Source organism: Echiichthys vipera (assembly GCF_963691815.1).
Source record: "Echiichthys vipera genome assembly, chromosome: X".
NCBI lineage: Eukaryota > Metazoa > Chordata > Actinopteri > Perciformes > Trachinidae > Echiichthys > Echiichthys vipera.
In genome coordinates, this window is record NC_139825.1 from 8,790,514 (window position 1) to 8,811,677 (window position 21,164).

The following is a 21,164-nucleotide window of genomic DNA, read 5'->3' on the forward strand; positions in this document are numbered from 1 at the left end:
AAGCTGACTGACTCGATAACTTCATAATCAAACTTAAAGCAGAGTGACTTGATAACTTCTAAATCAAACTTAAAGCAGAAATGACTTGATAACTTCAGAATCAATTTTTATACATTTTTTTAACTTAAAGCAGACTGACTTGATGACTTCAGAATCAAACTTCATTCATTTAACTGAAATCAGACTGACTTGATATCTTTAGAATCAAACTTAAAGCAGGCTGACTTGATAACGTCAGAATCAAACTTAAAGCAGACTGATTTGATAAATTCAGAATCAAACTTAATTCATTCATTCAATTTAAAGCACACTGACATGATAACTTTGGAAATAAACTTTATTCATTCATTCATTCATTTAACTTAAAGCAGATTGACTTTTAAACTTCAAATTCAAACTTAAAGGAGACTGACTTGATAACTTCTAAATCCAACTTAAAGCTGACTGACTCTATAACTTCAGAATCAAACTTAAAGCAGACTGACTTGATAACTTCTGAATCAAACTTAAAGCAGGAATGACTTGATAATTTCAGAATCAAACTTAAAGCAGACTGACTTGATAACTTCAGAACCAAACTTCAGTCATTAATCCAAAAAAAAGCAGACTGACTTGATAACTTCTAAATCAAACTTAAAGCAGACTGACTTGATAACATCAAAATCAAACTTAAAGCAGACTTACTTGATAACTTCAAAATCCCACTTAAAGCAGACTGACTTGTTTATCTGAATCCAACTTAAAGCAGACTTTCTTGATAACTTCCAAATCAAACTTAAAGCAGACTGACTTGATAACTTCTAAATCAATATTTAAAGCAGACTGACTTGAAAACTTCAGAATCCCACTTAAAGCAGACTGACTTAATAAAGTAAAAACTAAAACTTAAAGCAGACTGACTTAATAACTTTATAATCAAACATAAAGCAGACTGACTTGATAACTTCAAAATCAAACTTAAAAGCAGACTGACTTGATAACTTCAGAACCAAACTTTAAGTAGACTTTCTTGATAACTTCTAAATCAATATTTAAAGCAGACTGACTTGAAAACTTCGGAATCCCACTTAGAGCAGACTGACTTGATAACTTCAAAATCACACTTAAAGCAGACTGACTTGAGAACTTCAGAAACAAACTTAAAACAGACTGACTTGAAAACTTCAGAATCCCACTTAATGCAGACTGACTTGATAACTTCAAAATCCCACTTAAAGTAGACTGACTTGATAACTTAAGAATCAAACTTAGAGCAGACTGACTTGATAACTTCAGAATCAAACTTTAAGCAGACTGATTTGATAACTTCAGAATCGAACTTTATTCATTCATTCAACTTAAAGCAGACTGACTTGATAACTTCAGAATCAAACTTTTTTCATTCATTCATTCAACTTAAAGCAGACTGACTTGATAACTTCAGAATCAAACTTTTTTTATTCATTCATTTAACTGAAATCAGACTGACTTGAAAACTTCAGAATCAAACTTTAAGCAAACTGACTTGATAACTTTTAAATCAAACTTAAAGCAGACTGACTTGATAACTTCAAAATCCAACTTAAAGCAGACTTACTTGATAACTTCAAAATCCAACTTAAAGCTGACTGACTCGATAACTTCAGAATCAAACTTAAAGCAGACTGACTTGATAACTTCAGAATCCCACTTAATGCAGACTGACTTGATAACTTCAGAACCAAACTTTAAGCAGACTTACTTGTTTATCCGAATCCAACTTAAAGCAGACTTTCTTGATAACTTTTAATCAATATTTAAAGCAGACTGACTTGAAAACTTCAGAATCCCACTTAGAGCAGACTGACTTGATAACTTCAGAATCAAACTTTAAGCAGACTGATTTGATAACTTCAGAATCGAACTTTATTCATTCATTCAACTTAAAGCAGACTGACTTGATAACTTCAGAATCAAACTTTTTTCATTCATTCATTCAACTTAAAGCAGACTGACTTGATAACTTCAGAATCAAACTTTTTTTATTCATTCATTTAACTGAAATCAGACTGACTTGAAAACTTCAGAATCAAACTTTAAGCAAACTGACTTGATAACTTTTAAATCAAACTTAAAGCAGACTGACTTGATAACTTCAAAATCCAACTTAAAGCAGACTTACTTGATAACTTCAAAATCCAACTTAAAGCTGACTGACTCGATAACTTCAGAATCAAACTTAAAGCAGACTGACTTGATAACTTCAGAATCCCACTTAATGCAGACTGACTTGATAACTTCAGAACCAAACTTTAAGCAGACTTACTTGTTTATCCGAATCCAACTTAAAGCAGACTTTCTTGATAACTTTTAATCAATATTTAAAGCAGACTGACTTGAAAACTTCAGAATCCCACTTAGAGCAGACTGACTTGATAACTTTAAAATCACACTTAAAGCAGACTGACTTGATAACTTCAGAATCAAACTTTATTCATTCATTCAACTTAAAGCAGACTGACTCGATAACTTCAGAATCAAACTTAAAGCAGAGTGACTTGATAACTTCTAAATCAAACTTAAAGCAGACTGACTTGATAACTTCTAAATCAATATTTAAAGCAGACTGACTTGAAAACTTCAGAATCCCACTTAATGCAGACTGACTTGATAACTTCAAAATCACACTTAAAGCAGACTGACTTGATAACTTCAGAATCAAACTTAATTCAATTATTCAACTAAAAGCAGACTGACTTGAAAACTTCAGAATCCCACTTAAAGCAGACTGACTTTATAAAGTAAAAAGTAAAACTTAAAGCAGACTTTCTTGATAACTTTTAATCAATATTTAAAGCAGACTGACTTGAAAACTTCAGAATCCCACTTAGAGCAGACTGACTTGATAACTTTAAAATCACACTTAAAGCAGACTTGATAACTTCAGAATCAAACTTTATTCATTCATTCAACTTAAAGCAGACTGACTCGATAACTTCAGAATCAAACTTAAAGCAGACTGACTTGATAACTTCAGAACCAAACTTCATTCATTAATCCAACAAAAAGCAGACTGACTTGATAACTTCTAAATCAAACTTAAAGCAGACTGACTTGATAACATCAAAATCAAACTTAAAGCAGACTTACTTTATAACTTCAAAATCCCACTTAAAGCAGACTGACTTTATGAAGTAAAAACTAAAACTTAAAGCAGACTGACTTGGTAACTTCTAAATCAAACTTTAAGCAGACTGACTTGTTTATCTGAATCCAACTTAAAGCAGACTTTCTTGATAACTTCCAAATCAAACTTAAAGCAGACTGACTTGATAACTTCTAAATCAATATTTAAAGCAGACTGACTTGAAAACTTCAGAATCCCACTTAAAGCAGACTGACTTAATAAAGTAAAAACTAAAACTTAAAGCAGACTGACTTAATAACTTTATAATCAAACATAAAGCAGACTGACTTGATAACTTCAGAACCAAACTTTAAGTAGACTTTCTTGATAACTTCTAAATCAATATTTAAAGCAGACTGACTTGAAAACTTCAGAATCCCACTTAGAGCAGACTGACTTGATAACTTCAAAATCACACTTAAAGCAGACTGACTTGAGAACTTCAGAAACAAACTTAAAACAGACTGACTTGAAAACTTCAGAATCCCACTTAATGCAGACTGACTTGATAACTTCAAAATCCCACTTAAAGTAGACTGACTTGATAACTTCAGAATCAAACTTAGAGCAGACTGATTTGATAACTTCAGAATCGAACTTTATTCATTCATTCAACTTAAAGCAGACTGACTTGATAACTTCAGAATCAAACTTTTTTCATTCATTCATTCAACTTAAAGCAGACTGACTTGATAACTTCAGAATCAAACTTTTTTCATTCATTCATTTAACTGAAATCAGACTGACTTGAAAACTTCAGAATCAAACTTTAAGCAAACTGACTTGATAACTTCAAAATCCAACTTAAAGCAGACTTACTTGATAACTTCAAAATCCAACTTAAAGCTGACTGACTCGATAACTTCAGAATCAAACTTAAAGCAGACTGACTTGATAACTTCAGAATCCCACTTAAAGCAGACTGACTTAATAAAGTAAAAACTAAAACTTAAAGCAGACTGACTTAATAACTTTATAATCAAACATAAAGCAGACTGACTTGATAACTTCAGAACCAAACTTTAAGTAGACTTTCTTGATAACTTCTAAATCAATATTTAAAGCAGACTGACTTGAAAACTTCAGAATCCCACTTAGAGCAGACTGACTTGATAACTTCAAAATCACACTTAAAGCAGACTGACTTGAGAACTTCAGAAACAAACTTAAAACAGACTGACTTGAAAACTTCAGAATCCCACTTAATGCAGACTGACTTGATAACTTCAAAATCCCACTTAAAGTAGACTGACTTGATAACTTCAGAATCAAACTTAGAGCAGACTGATTTGATAACTTCAGAATCGAACTTTATTCATTCATTCAACTTAAAGCAGACTGACTTGATAACTTCAGAATCAAACTTTTTTCATTCATTCATTCAACTTAAAGCAGACTGACTTGATAACTTCAGAATCAAACTTTTTTCATTCATTCATTTAACTGAAATCAGACTGACTTGAAAACTTCAGAATCAAACTTTAAGCAAACTGACTTGATAACTTCAAAATCCAACTTAAAGCAGACTTACTTGATAACTTCAAAATCCAACTTAAAGCTGACTGACTCGATAACTTCAGAATCAAACTTAAAGCAGACTGACTTGATAACTTCAGAATCCCACTTAATGCAGACTGACTTGATAACTTCAGAACCAAACTTTAAGCAGACTTACTTGTTTATCCGAATCCAACTTAAAGCAGACTTTCTTGATAACTTTTAATCAATATTTAAAGCAAACTGACTTGAAAACTTCAGAATCCCACTTAGAGCAGACTGACTTGATAACTTTAAAATCACACTTAAAGCAGACTGACTTGATAACTTCAGAATCAAACTTTATTCATTCATTCAACTTAAAGCAGACTGACTCGATAACTTCAGAATCAAACTTAAAGCAGAGTGACTTGATAACTTCTAAATCAAACTTAAAGCAGACTGACTTGATAACTTCTAAATCAATATTTAAAGCAGACTGACTTGAAAACTTCAGAATCCCACTTAATGCAGACTGACTTGATAACTTCAAAATCACACTTAAAGCAGATTGACTTGATAACTTCAGAATCAAACTTAATTCAATTATTCAACTAAAAGCAGACTGACTTGAAAACTTCAGAATCCCACTTAAAGCAGACTGACTTTATGAAGTAAAAAGTAAAACTTAAAGCAGACTGACTTGAAAACTTCAGAATCCCACTTAATGCAGACTGACTTGATAACTTCAAAATCCAACTTAAAGCAGACTGACTTGATAACTTTAGAATCAATCTTAAAGCAGACTGATTTGATAACTTCAGAATCAAACTTTATTCATTCATTCAACTTAAAGCAGACTGACTTGATAACTTCAGAATCAAACTTTTTTCATTCATTCATTTAACTGAAATCAGACTGACTTGATAACTTTAGAATCAACCCTTAAAGCAGACTGACTTGATAACTTCTAAATCAATATTTAAAGCAGACTGACTTGAAAACTTCAGAATCCCACTTAATGCAGACTGACTTGATAACTTCAAAATCACACTTAAAGCAGATTGACTTGATAACTTCAGAATCAAACTTAATTCAATTATTCAACTAAAAGCAGACTGACTTGAAAACTTCAGAATCCCACTTAAAGCAGACTGACTTTATGAAGTAAAAAGTAAAACTTAAAGCAGACTGACTTGAAAACTTCAGAATCCCACTTAATGCAGACTGACTTGATAACTTCAAAATCCAACTTAAAGCAGACTGACTTGATAACTTTAGAATCAATCTTAAAGCAGACTGATTTGATAACTTCAGAATCAAACTTTATTCATTCATTCAACTTAAAGCAGACTGACTTGATAACTTCAGAATCAAACTTTTTTCATTCATTCATTTAACTGAAATCAGACTGACTTGATAACTTTAGAATCAACCCTTAAAGCAGACTGACTTGATAACTTCAAAATCAAACTCAAAGCAGACTTACTTGATAACTTCAAAATCCAACTTAAAGCTGACTGACTCGATAACTTCAGAATCAAACTTAAAGCAGAGTGAATTGATAACTTCTAATTCAAACTTAAAGCAGACTGACTTGTTTATCTGAATCCAACTTAAAGCAGACTCTCTTGATAACTTCTAAATCAATATTTAAAGCAGACTGACTTGAAAACTTCAGAATCCCACTTAAAGCAGACTGACTTAATAAAGTAAAAATTAAAACGTAAAGCAGACTGACTTGATAACTTCAAAATCAATCTTAAAACAGACTGACTTGAAAACTTCAGAATCCCACTTAATGCAGACTGACTTGATAACTTCAGAACCAAACTTTAAGCAGACTGACTTGAAACCTTGTGAATCCCACTTAATGCAGACTGACTTGATCATTTTAAAATCACACTTAAAGCAGACTGACTTGATATCTTTAGAATCAAACTTAAAGCAGACTAATTTGATAAATTCAGAATCAAACTTAATTCATTCATTCAATTTAAAGCACACTGACATGATAAGTTTGGAAATAGACTTTATTCATTCATTCATTTAACTTAAAGCAGATTGACTTGTAAACTTCAAAATCAAACTTAAAGCAGACTTACTTGGTAACTTCAAAATCAAACTTAAAGCTGACTGACTCGATAAATTCAGAATCAAACTTAAACCAGACTGACTTGATAACTTCTAAATCAAACTTAAAGCAGAAATGACTTTATAACTTCAAAATCCCACTTAAAGCAGACTGACATTATGAAGTAAAAACTAAAACTTAAAGCAGACTGACTTGATAACTTCTAAATCAAACTTTAAGCAGACTGACTTGTTTATCTGAATCCAACTTAAAGCAGACTTTCTTGATAACTTCCAAAAACTTAAAGCAGACTGACTTGATAACTTCTAAATCAATATTTAAAGCAGACTGACTTGAAAACTTCAGAATCCTACTTAAAGCAGACTGACTTTATAAAGTAAAAACTAAAACTTAAAGCAGACTGACTTAATAACTTTATAATCAAACTTAAAGCAGACTGACTTGATAACTTCAAAATCACACTTAAAGCAGACTGACTTGAAAACTTCAAAATCAAACTTAAAGCAGACTTACTTGGTAACTTCAAAATCAAACTTAAAGCTGACTGACTCGATAAATTCAGAATCAAACTTAAAGCAGACTGACTTGATAACTTCTAAATCAAACTTAAAGCAGAAATGACTTGATAACTTCTAAATCAATATTTAAAGCAGACTGACTTGAAAACTTCAGAACCAAACTTCATTCATTCATTCAACTTAAAGCAGACTGACTTGGTAACTTCTAAATCAAACTTTAAGCAGACTGACTTGTTTATCTGAATCCAACGTAAAGCAGACTTTCTTGATAACTTCCAAATCAAACTTAAAGCAGACTGACTTGATAACTTCAGAATCCAACCTTAAAGCAGACTGACTTTATAAAGTAAAAACTAAAACTTAAAGCAGACTGACTTGAAAACTTCAGAATCCCACTTAATGCAGACTGGCTTGATAACTTCAGAATCAAACTTAAAGCAGACTGACTTGAAAACTTCAGAATCAAACTTAAAGCAGACTAATTTGATAACTTCAAAATCAAACTTAAAACAGACTGAATTGATAACTTCAGAATCAAACTTTATTCATTCATTCATTTAACTGAAATCAGACTGACTTGATAACTTGATAATCACTCGATAATTTCAGAATTAAACTTAAAGCAGACTGACTTGATAACTTCAGAACCAAACTTTAAGCAGACTGACTTGTTTATCTGAATCCAACTTAAAGCAGACTTTCTTAATAACTTCTAAATCAATATTTAAAGCGGACTGACTTGTTTATCTGAATCCAACTTAAATCAGACTTTCTTGATAACTTCTAAATCAATATTTAAAGCAGACTGCCTTGAAAACTTCAGAATCCCACTTAATGCAGACTGACTTGATAACTTCAAAATCACACTTAAAGCAGACTGACTTGATAACTTCAAAATCACACCTAAAGCAGACTGACTTGAAAACTTCAGAATCAAACTTTAAGCAGACTGACTTGAGAACTTCAGAAACAAACTTAAAGCAGACTGACTTGAAAACTTCAGAATCCCACTTAATGCAGACTGACTTGATAACTTCAAAATCACACTTAAAGCAGACTGATTTGATAAATTCAGAATCAAACTGAATTCATTCATTCAATTTAAAGCACACTGACATGATAACTTTGGAAATAGACTTTATTCATTCATTCATTCATTCATTTAACTTAAAGCAGATTGACTTGTAAACTTCAGAATCAAACTTAAAGCAGACTTACTTGATAACTTCCAAATCCAACTTAAAGCTGACTGACTCGATAACTTCAGAATCAAACTTAAAGCAAACTGACTTGATAACTTCTAAATCAAACTTTAAGCAGACTGACTTGTTTATCTGAATCCAACTTAAAGCAGACTTTCTTGATAACTTCCAAATCAAACTTAAAGCAGACTGACTTGATAACTTCAGAATCCCACTTAAAGCAGACTGACTTGATAACTTCAAAATCACACCTAAAGCAGACTGACTTGAAAACTTCAGAATCAAACTTTAAGCAAACTGACTTGATAACTTTTAAATCCAACTTAAAGCATCTGACTTGATAACTTCAAAATCAAACTTAAAGCAGACTGACTCGATAACTCAGAATCAAACTTCATTCATTCATTCAACTAAAAGCAGACTGACTTGATAACTTCTAAATCAAACTTAAAGCAGACTGACTTGATAACTTCAAAATCACACTTAAAGCAGACTGACTTGATAACTTCAAAATCACACTTAAAGCAGACTGACTTGATAACTTCAAAATCACACCTAAAGCAGACTGACTTGAAAACTTCAGAATCAAACTTTAAGCAAACTGACTTGATAACTTTTAAATCCAACTTAAAGCATCTGACTTGATAACTTCAAAATCAAACTTAAAGCTGACTGACTCGATAACTCAGAATCAAACTTAAAGCAGACTGACTTGATAACTTCAGAACCAAACTTCATTCATTCATTCAACTAAAAGCAGACTGACTTGATAACTTCAGAATCAAACTTAAAGCAGACGGACTTGATAACTTCAAAATCAAACTTAAAACAGACTGACTTGATAACTTCAGAATCAAACTTAAAGCAGACTGACTTGAAAACATTAGAATCCCACTTAATGCAGACTGACTTGATAACTTCAAAATCAAACTTAAAGCAGACTGACTTGATAGCTTCTAAATCAATAATTAAAGCAGACTGACTTGTTTATCTGAATCCAACTTAAAGCAGACATTCTTGATAACTTCCAAATCAAACTTTAAGCAGACTGACTTGATAACTTCAAAATCACACTTAAAGCAGACTGACTTGATAGCTTCAGAACCAAACTTTATTCATTCATTCAATTAAAAGCAGACTGACTTGATAACTTCTAAATCAAACTTTAAGCAGACTGACTTGTTTATCTGAATCCAACTTAAAGCAGACTTTCTTGATAACTTCCATATCAAACTTAAAGCAGACTGACTTGATAACTTCTAAATCAATATTTAAAGCAGACTGACTTGAAAACTTCAGAATCCCACTTAAAGCAGACTGACTTCATAAAGTAAAAACTAAAACTTAAAGCAGACTGACTTGAAAACTTCAGAATCCCACTTAATGCAAACTGACTTGATAACTTTTAAATCAAACTTAAAGCAGACTGACTTGATAACTTCAAAATCCAACTTAAAGCATCTGACTTGATAACTTCAAAATCAAACTTAAATCAGACTTACTTGATAACTCAAGGATCCAACTTATAGCTGACTGACTCGATAACTCAGAATCAAACTTAAAGCAGACTGACTTGATAACTTCAGAACCAAACTTCATTCATTCATTCAACTAAAAGCAGACTGACTTGATAACTTCAGAATCAAACTTAAAGCAGACGGACTTGATAACTTCAAAATCAAACTTAAAACAGACTGACTTGATAACTTCAGAATCAAACTTAAAGCAGACTGACTTGAAAACATTAGAATCCCACTTAATGCAGACTGACTTGATAACTTCAAAATCAAACTTAAAGCAGACTGACTTGATAGCTTCTAAATCAATAATTAAAGCAGACTGACTTGTTTATCTGAATCCAACTTAAAGCAGACATTCTTGATAACTTCCAAATCAAACTTTAAGCAGACTGACTTGATAACTTCAAAATCACACTTAAAGCAGACTGACTTGATAGCTTCAGAACCAAACTTTATTCATTCATTCAATTAAAAGCAGACTGACTTGATAACTTCTAAATCAAACTTTAAGCAGACTGACTTGTTTATCTGAATCCAACTTAAAGCAGACTTTCTTGATAACTTCCATATCAAACTTAAAGCAGACTGACTTGATAACTTCTAAATCAATATTTAAAGCAGACTGACTTGAAAACTTCAGAATCCCACTTAAAGCAGACTGACTTCATAAAGTAAAAACTAAAACTTAAAGCAGACTGACTTGAAAACTTCAGAATCCCACTTAATGCAAACTGACTTGATAACTTTTAAATCAAACTTAAAGCAGACTGACTTGATAACTTCAAAATCCAACTTAAAGCTGACTGACTCGATAACTTCAGAATCCAACTTAAAGCAGACTGACTTGATAACTTCTAAATCAAACTTTAAGCAGACTGACTTGATAACTACTAAATCAATATTTAAAGCAGACTGACTTGAAAACTTCAGAATCCCACTTAAAGCAGACTGACTTTATAAAGTAAAAACTAAAACTTAAAGCAGACTGACTTGAAAACTTCAGAATCCAACTTAATGCAGACTGACTTGATAACTTCCTAATCAAACTTAAAGCAGACTGACTTGATAACTTCGGAATCAAACTTAAAGCAGACTGACTTGACAACTTCAGAATCAAACTTAAAGCAGACTGACTTGAAAACTTCTGAATCAAACTTTAAGCAAACTGACATGATAACTTCAAAATCACACTTAAAGCAGACTTACTTGATAACTTCAAAATCCAACTTAAAGCAGACTGACTTGAAAACTTCAGAATCCCACTTAAAGCAGACTGACTTTATAAAGTAAAAACTAAAACTTAAAGCAGACTGACTTGAAAACTTCAGAATCAAACTTAAAGCAGACTGATTTGATAACTTCAAAATCAAACTTAAAGCAGACTGACTTGATAACTTCAGAATCAAACTTAAAGCAGACTGATTTGATAACTTCAGAATCAAACTTAAAGCAGACTGTTTTGATAAATTCAGAATCAAACTTAATTCATTCATTCAATTTAAAGCACACTGACATGATAACTTTGGACATAAACTTTATTAATTTATTCATTCATTCAACTAAAAGCAGACTGACTTCAAAACTTCAGAATCAAACTTTAAGCAAACTGACATGATAACTTCAAAATCACACTTAAAGCAGACTTACTTGATAACTTCAAAATCCAACTTAAAGCTGACTGACTCGATAACTTCAGAATCAAACTTAAAGCAGACTGACTTGATAACTTCTAAATCAAACTTAAAGCACAAATTACTTGATAACTTCCAAATCAAACTTAAAGCAGACTGACTTGATAACTTCTAAATCAATATTTAAATCAGACTGACTTGAAAACTTCAGAATCTCACTTAAAGCAGACTGACTTTATAAAGTAAAAACTAAAACTTAAAGCACACTGACTTGATAACTTCAAAATCAAACTTAAAGAAGACTGACTTGCAGGTTTGTCGGTTTAACGAGTGAGCCTGTTACCTGGAGACCTTCAGCTGAGTGCCTCTGCGGTTGCCATAGTGACTGCAGATGATGAAAACAGGATTATTTTTTTAAGAGAGAAACTCATAGACTGTATGAAAAGGAGATACTCTGAAATATGTTTTACTACACCAGGGAGGCAGGTACGTGGCTGGTGGTGCATCGTGTTAATCTCCTGACTTTCATTTATTTCCCCACAACGACATGACTATTAAGGAGTAAAAAAGTTAATAAATGGTGGTTAATCAAATTCTACGCCCATGTGTTTACACAAGCAGGTTTCAAAAACGATTAGAATATGAATTAGAGATAGAAATTATCAGGAAGAACTAGCTCTCTTCCTGTTTACCGTAACAGCAACGAACAAAACGCCACTGACACATTTACTCACACAAAACTAAAAAGACTGATCAGTGAGGTTATGTTTAACATTGTAATGAAAAACATAACATAGAGGCATTCACAAGAACAGCTATGCATTCTATTCTGTTATTAACATCTGTCGTCACTATTGCAACCACAGACTCTTTCAGCCGAAAGTGTCGAGTTAACGGGTCAGTGGTGAAACCCAAACACCAGTCAGGAGAGAAAACGTGCGTCGGAGACCTGCAGTGGATTCAGCCCGGTCCACTTGACATCGGGTCGGTGAATGTCTGTGTTTCTGAGGCTGTAGGCTGCTGCTGGGGTCTGTGCTGACCTTTCTTAACAGAAACATTAACCTACTCAGTAGGCCTGCCCCGACAGGAGTCACATTGGTCTTTTCCTTCCTTTTCAAACTACGTCACAATTGCATGTTCATCAGCCCTGAGAACATTCACAGCTTTATCGGCCCAATTTAAAAAATTTCTCGGGGGAGAAACTTGCGATGCTACACTTTACAGGTTTTGACGTCAGCCCAGGCACACTAACGGCACATAAATAATAAGGGTGGAAATAATCATAATAATAATAACAATAATAATTATAATAATAATAATAATAATAATAATAATGTAAACAGTGAGTGATATTTTGTAGGGAACTGTTTTGGTACTTGGGCTGTGGGTGACGGTTGCATGAATGAAAAAGGTCAGCTGGACGTGGTTTTGTGCACATAACGTTAGTTCAGTATTCAGTGGCTGGGCACTTCATGCACGTGTTACTTGACGAGCGTGCACGTTTCAGCTCTCGTGCAAGCACATGTTCCGCAAAAATTTTGCTCCCCTGCCCGACTCAGCCCAAATTTTGGCCAGAAAAAACCCTGCGTTGAACTAACTATTGCAAGTGTTTATTTACTACTTTAAGCTAACTATTTCAACTGTTTATTAATTACATTAACTCTCTTACATTGTTCTGAGCTAATACTATTAATTATTTTTATTCTACTCCAACCTATTATGCATTACTTTTTTAGATACCTGTTAAACTTCCGTGCTTGCTTGCTTAATAGTTTTCACAAACTTGACGGCAACATGTGTTCATGTGTTACTGTTGACTTAATGTTATGGGGATATATTATTTTAATCAAATCATGATCTTTCTCTTTTTCAAATGAGCCTTTCTACAAACTGCAGAAGTGCACTCTGGTGTACAAATACCCCTGGTTGGGAATCACTGGTCTATGCATCACTTGCTGTCTGATTTTGAATAAAAACATACTTGAAATTGCATTATGAACCTCTGCCTCTCTTTTTATGTTTCAGGCGACCCACCTCATTGCCCATGGAAGTCTCCGAGATCCCTCTTAACCTTATCGCCCCTCCATGTAGAATAAGTTACCCCTGCCGCAAGTGGAAGTCTGCATCTTTTGGGTAAATCAAAGCTTTTTTTTATTCAAGTCTTCTTTTCTCCGTCAGACCACAACTACTACTTCTAAGCCCATTTCCTGACAGCCTATCTTAGTACATCAGTTTCTGTCTTGATGTATCACTCTGTTTATATCATATCTGACTCTCCCATACCCCATTCTGCTATTGAGTGTTTCTTTGTTTGTCAGTATTTTCCTTTTCCTTGGGAATACTTCCACCGCCGTGCACAAGCTGTTAGGAGGCCTCCTCAGCCTCCAAATCCACTCAGATAAAAAATTGAACAACACTCATCACCACGACAGACATGATGTAAAAGTAGGGGAACAGACTACTTTCTAGGATAGAGCTGGCAGAACAGACCCCTGTCATGACATCGTCCTTCAAATTCCCTTTATCTTTCAGGTTTACAGTATTTCAGAGTGGTGGGCTAGTTAGATATGAGTGACAAGACTTATTGCACTGCTACATTGGTAGGGTGTGGGCAGAAAACAATTTACGGCCCATACAGTAAGATAATGCCCTGCCTGGCTGTCCATGTCCTTTCTGTGGATGCTTTTCCTTGGAGTCCATTACAGCTGCTCAGCGAGGCCCTTCGAGCTCATCTGCAAATGAGGAGGAATGGGTAAAGATGAAAACCCTGAGAATGTTGAGGAGTGGGGCATAGGCTTAAAAAGCTTTATGGCAAATTTCAAAGGGTTTTTTTTCTTGACGCCGTGCTCACTATATCTATTGAGTCTCCAGCACTGAGCTTGAGAGCAATTCCAAAAGCAGGTTTGTGGGATAAAAATAGATACAAAGATCTAAGTCTGTAGACTTTTGCCAAGGGAGGAAGGAGATAGTGAAAGCCCTAATGAGTCGTGTTTGTTCAACATGTTTATTGATTGTAATTAGCGGTGGAGATGAAGAGAGTAAAAAGAATGAGCGCTGAACACTTGTGATTACAGTGAGGTCTTGAGCTGTCCCACTCTATTAGGAAGTATTTGCCAAAGAACACGAAGGACAAGTGCACATCAATTACAAATGCCCAGGGATTGTGTTCTAATTGACGTTTGGGTAAAGCTGGAACTCACAATAGGAGGTAGGTGTGTAGATTGGATAATGAATGCAACTATTACAAGAGGAATTGACACAAAGCTGCAGGTAAAATCCCACTGTAAAGCAATATGCCACTGTACAGTGAACCAGCCTTGGAGAAGGATTATTGGCTTTTATATTTGGCAGACATAAGATTACAAGTGTCAGCAGCAGGAAAAAGGCAACAGCAAGAACACTCCCTTCTGTAAGATTTTTCTTTTCTGTACATGAAGATTTATGGTGATGCCGCCTCTTAACCAAATATTATTACAGTTTACTTTAATGAAATTATGTTTTATGAAAGGATTTATGGTAAGTCTAACTGTGACATCACTCAAAGCCTTAGTTTCTTTTTGCCATAGCCCTTCAGTCGAAGGTACTTGCATTAAAGCTGCTTTAACTGATTTTGTTGGTCATTTTGGAGAAGCCCGACAAGCTGTAAACACAGCATTTGTGTACTATCATGGGTTTTTTAATAGTCCCAAATAAATTCTAAAATGATTGTCTCCTGCTTATTGTTTGGTGTATATTAACTAGATTCCCATTATCTAAAGCTTTGGCAACTGATCCTGGGGTTACCACAAAATAAGACAATACACATAATGCATGACATAGAACATATGGGGGGGTATGACATATAATGTGGATCCAGTTTTGTTCATACACTCAAGCAATTTATTTTGTGCCTAAGGTTGGTTCCTGGGGTTGGAGGTATCAAGTAACCTAAGGCATACCTTCTATAATGGTTGTGCCTGTTTCTTTTTAGTACTTGGTTGAATAAATATTCAGGTGTCGGATTTAATACTACATTTCTGAAGAACACAGACTGTAGACTATAATATAGAGTTAAACTGAGAACCAGGATAGGTATATACAGTATGCTATAATGGTACATGTTGAGCAGTGGAGTGCCAACCTGGCAGCTCAGTTTTGACCTAGTTGTAGGTTGTCTTGTTGTTTGTTGGTGCTGACCATATGGCTGGACAGTATTGCAGATGACAAAAGACCAAGGACTGTAATACTTAATGGATAATACAGGATTTTAAAGAAGAGAAGGACTTTCTAGTCATTGTTGTGCCCCGACACTTTGGTTACAATGCCATCAATGTGCTCAGACCATAACAATTGTCCTTCCAACATCACACCCATCAATTTGGTCTTCTTGCCCTATTCTATTGCCATCCTAAACATTTACAGATGAAGCTGTGGGTCACCAATAAGCATACTCCTATAGCCAAAAACAATACTTAACCTTAGATCCTGATTTAGAATGGTTTACAGTTCATTGTTTTTGTTGAAGCAGTATTATACAGTGATCATTAGTGAACATCGGGAATAGTAAGTGGCCTTTTTAATTTTAAAATAACCAACTTCAACATGCTTCAGAAACTGGTTGCATGAACTTGTTTATATGTATGGAGAAACTGCAGATGTCAACATAGGTGGGAGGAATCCTTTTTGCAATATCTGCACTCAATTTGACTGTATTTGTATGTATTGGGTGTGTTTTTGTCTCTCTGTTTTGTTCTTGTATACTTCTATTCCTGGTTGCATTGAACAATCAGTATGGATGATATAAATATCTATGAGCTTTCTCAAGATTAACTTCTCTCGTGTGTGCGAGCAGATGTGTGTGTATCTTGATGTCGGATTTGGGCATTGGTTTACGACCCCAATTCCAATGAAGTTGGGATGTTGTTTAAAACGTAAATAAAAACACAATACAATGATTTGCAAATCATCATCATCATCATCATCATCATCATCATCTTCAACCGCTTATCCGGGATCGGATCAAGGGGGCAACAGCTCTAGCAGGGGACTTTCCTGGGCCACATTAACCAGCTCTAACTGAGGGATCCGGAGGCGTTCCCAGGCCAGTGTGGAGATATGATCTCTCCACCTGGTCCTGGGTCTTCCCCAAGGCCTCCTCCCAGTTGGACGTGCCTGGAACACCTTCCTAGGGGGCATCCTTACCAGGTGCCAGAACCACCTCAACTGGCTCCTTTCAACTCAAAGGACCAGCGGCTCTACTCTGAGTTCCTCACGGATGGCCGAGCTTCTCACCCTATCTCTAAGGGAGACTCCAGCCACCCTCCTGAGAAAACTAATTTCTGCCGCTTGTACCCAAAGTCAATTGAATATAGGTTAAACATGAGTCACAAATCGTGTTCAACCTATACACAATTGAATACACTAGAAAGACAATAAATTGAATATTTAAACTCATAAACTTAATTGATTTTTGTAAATATTCACTCATTTTGAATTTGATGCCTATATAACATTTCAAAAAAGCTGGGACGCTCAAAAAACACCTGTTTGGAAGATTCTACAGATGAGCAGGTTCATTGGAAACAGGTGAGTGTCATGATCAGGGAAAAAAGAAGCATCCCTGAAAGGCTCAGTCGTTCACAAGCAAGGATGGGGCGAGGTTCACCACTTTGTGAACAACTGTGAGCAAATGGTCCAACAGTTTAAGAACAACCTTTCTCAATGTACGATATTTAGGTATTTCATCATCTACAGTCCATAATCATTAAAAGATTCAGAGAATCTGGAGAGATCTCTGGACGTAAGCGTAAAGGCCCAAATCCAACATTGAATGCCGGTGACCTCCGATCTCTCAGGCGGCACTGCATTAAAAACAACATCATTCTGTAAAGGATATTACCATGTGGACACTTCAGAAAACCATTGTCAGTGAACACAATTTGTCTCTGGAAAAGTGTGATGTGGTCTGACCACATTTCAAATTGTTTTGGAAATCATGGGCGTTGTGTCCTCCGAGCCAAAGAGGAAAAGAACCATTCAGGTTGTTATCAACCCAAAGTTCAAAAGCCAGCATCTGTGATGGTATGGGGGGTTCTTTTTCAGGGACGTCCCTGCTAATTTCAGCAAGACATGCCAAGCCACATTCTGCATGTGTTACAGCAGCGTGGCTTCATAATAAAAGAGTGCAGGTACCAGGGAAAAATGGGAAATAATTCCACCTACAAAGCTGCAACAATTAGTCTCCTCAGTTCCCAAATGCTTATTGAGTGTTGTTAAAAGGAAAGGTGATGAAACACAATCATATACAGTACCTGGCCCTGTCCCAGCTTTTTTGGAAATTGGTGCAGGCATCAAATTAAAATTGAATTTTTGCTTGTTTATCTCCCATTCTGATATAACTGACACTGCAATAGTATCAGTTACATCAGAACTGGAGAGTTCTGCTTCATTAATAGAAGACCAAAGAACGGCACTGAAGGCTTCTCTCGGTGGAAAATATGTTTTCACTCTTCTCTAACTTACTTTGGCGAGTGTTTGATGGACAAGATGGTTTATTCAATCACCTGCCAGTTATTTTATAAAAGTGTGCCAATGCATATTGCTCTGTTTGCATTTTACCAACATTTGTACCCAGGTTACGGATATCTTTTGTAAGATTGTAAAATATCCAGTGTTGGATGAGGGACACTTATGATTATTATTCCTTGGATTTGGTTTTGTATGCCTCTGCATCTGTTTCAGGATATGTTCAATAGAAATTGAATTGGAATATGAATGACATACAAGCAGTACACGTGTGCTGTCAGTTTGTGATTGTATCGGGATGAACTCGATGGGCTTTTTAATGTCAAGACAAAAATCCTGCTGTCAGTCTGAACATTGCTTAATTCAGTTGACAGACTGACTGATGCAACAAAATATAAATTTGCCTATGGCTCATATTGATATTATTTTGTGCTGAGATGCATAGTGAGTGGCTGGTTTACTCAACCCATCTTGACAAATGGCTGCACCGCTTTGCCTCCGAAGTGGAATGGGAGTGGCATTATGTTTGTGATCAGCATGCAGGCTGTGTTGGGGCAAAGTTAGCTTCATACCACTCAGTCGACTGTGTCTTCATTTCATCTAGGCACACTTGTCAACTGGCTCACTGATGTATCCGTCCAAATTGTAGCCCTTCATCATTAAACTTGTTAGTGGCTTATGTTTCCATTCTGTACTTTCTCTATTTCTGTTGGACCATCATCCCTGTAATTAAGAAACGTGTCAAGACACTTATCTCTCTACACCCACAGCACCTGATTATGAAGCCACCATCTCCTTTCCGTCCTCGAAGCAGCCATTGTTTTGTTTGTAACTAAAATCAAGTTTAATTTTCTGCATGGTGCCAGAACTGAAAGAAAGTGTAATCATTCCTTGCATCTTGTTGTTAGGTATTGTGATGCAGCATTCAGCACATGCAGATGTATAAAAAACCACAATGCCTGTCATTGGAGATGAGGGAATATTTATAGATTTCCGTGAATACTCGACAGGCGTCAACAAAAGTACATTCTCCTTCACCAGATCAGGTGACCTTTACTGAGCACATCTATAGCGCTGTTAAATTACATCTGGCATTTTCTTTCCTGCTGTTATTTTCTTGTTACTCCCTACAGTACTTGAAGGTTTTGAAACCGAACACTGTCTTCTCATCTGAGCAATATGAAAATTAAAACTTTAAAGAGGCGGTCCACTAACCGTACTTGTCAACGTTTACGAGGAGTTTAACCTGTGTAAATAGATTTAGATTGTTTTGTGTGGATCTGGGGGTGCTTTTCAAGACTTGAATGTGATTGATGCAGACATTTAAAGGACAAAGAGAGTCTGAAGAGTCAGAGTTCAAAACATGAAATCTATGCTTTGTGAGAATAACCTATAGTAGGAGTACCCCAAGATTCAATACTAGGACCTCTTTTATTTAGCCTATTCATAAAAGACTTGGCTAGTTACTGTCCGGTTACGGTTTGAAGTAGTTCAAGAGTTTGGTTCAAGGTGTGATCTTGAAATCACAACTGAGTTTTAAGCAGCACACACAAATAACTGTCTACAAAATTATATTTAATATGTCAATTTCTATATAAGAAACAACCTTACCTTTGAAGCAGCTAGGCTATACTTTGATGCAATGATCATGTCTCACATGACCTATTGTATAACCAGTTGGGCCTCAGCCTGTAAGACAACTCTTAAGTCCATAGAGTCAACATATAAACAAGCTATAAAAGTTTAAACAGACAACCTAAAATGTACCATCACTGTCAGATTTTTAAAAAAACTTGAGTTGCTGGACATGGAAAACACTGTGAAATACACTGTGACTGTCACTTTAGGAGAAGTGCTTTTGGCCAAGCAATTTTTTTTCTGCAGAGCAACCAAAACCTGGAGCTCCACATCGAGCGCATTACGCGACCTATTGACTCTTAATTGTGTTGTATTTTTTTTATCTGATTTTAAGGACCATCTACCTGTCAGGGACTAAGGATGTAAATGAGCCTTTGGCTATAATCCTGGATATTTACATCTTTATATTTTTTTTAAATGTTCATCAATATACTTTGTCCCTTTGTGAAAATATTAACTAAACTATACTGAAGCTGTACAATGTAAGAAGAATCAGGTGAGGACATAGTCCGGAGTATCATTTTCACACATGCAGCATACAACAGGAGATTCTCCTTGTTAAATAAGTTAACAACTGCAGGAGGGTGGATATTATGCAGAGAACACCACAGTGACAAAGCCGGTTCATAATTTGGTTTTAAACAATCGTGTCTCTTGCCGTTCCTTGTTTTTGTCTGATTCAGCGTCTTGGGGTTAAGTGACTGCTGGCACGACTCGCTGTTGCGGCTCTCCGGCTTTTAAATGTCTATTGCCCTGCTGATCTATCGATGCTGATATCGCATTTTACTACCATGTATACTATCAGATAAAGTTCTGTTTTTAGGGCTCACCTGTTTGACACCCTGACGCTCACTGTTTTTTTCGTTCATACCCAGCGACATCTGCCTCTTTACCTGGCCCTGCTGTGTGAGCCAGACAAGAAGTCAGCTATACTTATTTGGACTGCTGTACTTTTCCTGACAAGTTTCTCATCTGCTCTGCTTCAATACTCTGCTGATGAGCTTCTCAAGCTTCACTTCAATCCGACTGCCTCAGCAGTTCTACAAACAATGCTACATCCCGGCCCAGAAAACACTCGTATACCTCGTCGGAGATATCTTCACCATGGGTCCTGATGGAGCTTCAACATTGACGACTCCACTAGATTCAACTCCTTCTGGTCTTCATCTCGCCATCAACCGAGACCATCCAGCAGGAGGGTGGACCACGGTGTGCTAGCCAATCTAGCCAGGTTGGCTAACATTAGCACATCCGGTCACTTTCGGGCAAAACGTCACTCGACCGGCATATTTCCACCTACGTAACATCTCGCGCTTGCGCCCATCTCTCTCCCCAAACAGTGCCGAAATTCTGGTTCAAACCCTGTTCACATACTGTTTGGACTACTGCAATTCTCTCCTCTTTAGTTTCCCTGACAAATCCATCCATAAACTAC

The 21,164-nt window shown here is 35.5% G+C and overlaps 1 protein-coding gene across 2 annotated transcripts in view; it reads left to right on the plus strand.

The window, feature by feature from the left end:
• iqsec1b (IQ motif and Sec7 domain ArfGEF 1b) overlaps positions 1 to 21,164 on the plus strand; it is a 345,135-nt gene that overhangs the window by 106,396 nt on the left and 217,575 nt on the right. For both annotated transcript variants that reach the window (XM_083939507.1, XM_083939510.1), the window contains exon 2: positions 13,613 to 13,720. In XM_083939507.1, coding sequence (XP_083795633.1) covers positions 13,613 to 13,720 — 108 coding nt within the window. The remainder of the gene's footprint in view (positions 1 to 13,612; positions 13,721 to 21,164) is intronic.